At 45.8% G+C, this 1238-nt stretch overlaps 1 protein-coding gene across 2 annotated transcripts in view; it reads left to right on the forward strand.

Annotated features, from left to right (window-relative positions):
* efna1b (ephrin-A1b) overlaps window positions 1-1238 on the forward strand; it is a 21535-nt gene that overhangs the window by 17671 nt on the left and 2626 nt on the right. For both annotated transcript variants that reach the window (XM_014027094.1, XM_014027093.1), the window contains one exon: window positions 590-885. In XM_014027094.1, the coding sequence (XP_013882548.1) occupies window positions 590-885 (296 nt within the window). The remainder of the gene's footprint in view (window positions 1-589; window positions 886-1238) is intronic.

Here is a 1238-nt window from a genome sequence, read left to right on the forward strand (position 1 = left end):
GAATGCCTTGCTATTGGGCAAGTTGTAATTATTCTATCTATTCAGCTAGTACAGGCTATGTTTAACGCTGCCAGGAGACGTAGGGAAATTAACGCAATGTTAAACTACGCAACAGAAAGGCACGTGCAACTACGCCGGGACGAGGCAGGAAAGCGGAAACAGCTGAACGTCACGTCAGGTAAATATGCGCTACGTCAGAATTTATTCGGCAAACGTGTTTCCATCTCCCGTTTTGCACATTAACTACTTTGCGAATCATCCAAAAACAACCTCAAGCGAGCGTAAAAACTTTTTAAATAATTGAGGATTTTTTTTCCGAATTTTGCTGTTTCCATCCGACTTTTTTTGTGTTTTTAATGCGACACTTCTGAATGCGCATCAAAAAAGCCTTGATGGAAACACAGTTAGCGTTATGGTGGTGGGTATCGAACAACAGAAATGAGTCGAGCCTGATCGACCTCTTGTTACCAAGATGAATCGTCAGTGAGTCGACACCACAGCATCCTGACGTGGTGTCAGTTAGGAAACACTTTTCCACTCTTAATGTGGTCGTTCGTCACTAATCTCCTGTTTCTCTTACCGCCTGCAGCTTCAAGGAGGACGACTACACGGTGGAGGTGCGCATTAACGACTACCTGGACATCGTCTGCCCCCACTACGCCCACGGAGAGGTGCTGTCGCAGCTGGCCGAGCGCTACGTGCTGTACATGGTGGAGAGGGAGGACTACGAGGTGTGCAAGCCTCACTCCTTCGATCAGCTCCGCTGGGAGTGCTCCCGCCCCTTCGCTCCCCACGTGCCGGAGAAATTCTCTGAGAAGTTCCAGCGCTTCACGCCCTTCACCCTGGGAAAGGAGTTCAGGCAGGGGGAGAGCTATTACTACATCTGTGAGTGTCGCTTCGAATCTTTGTTTCACTCTTTCACAGGGTTCATGCAGGCTGTAAAGTCTCACATTTGAAAATCTTTTAAAACGCCCAGATTTTGATCCAAGGCCTTAAATTTAGTCTTATTTTTTTTTATTGTTGATCATTCCCGAGAAGTGTTGGCTGCATAAATAAACAGTAAATAATCAGAGGTTGACACGATCTGTCTTCATGAAGAGCTGAGTTTGCTACCAGTCTTTGTTCATGGTTAAACCATAAATCCTGCGATAACTGCAGGCAAAAAATTAAAAGTTAACTTCATGTTTTTTACCTCTTTGCCACTACAACCCCCCACATACAGCGGCTTATTTACCTGC

The sequence above is a fragment of the Austrofundulus limnaeus genome, unplaced genomic scaffold (assembly GCF_001266775.1).
Source record: "Austrofundulus limnaeus strain Quisiro unplaced genomic scaffold, Austrofundulus_limnaeus-1.0 Scaffold615, whole genome shotgun sequence".
Lineage (NCBI taxonomy): Eukaryota > Metazoa > Chordata > Actinopteri > Cyprinodontiformes > Rivulidae > Austrofundulus > Austrofundulus limnaeus.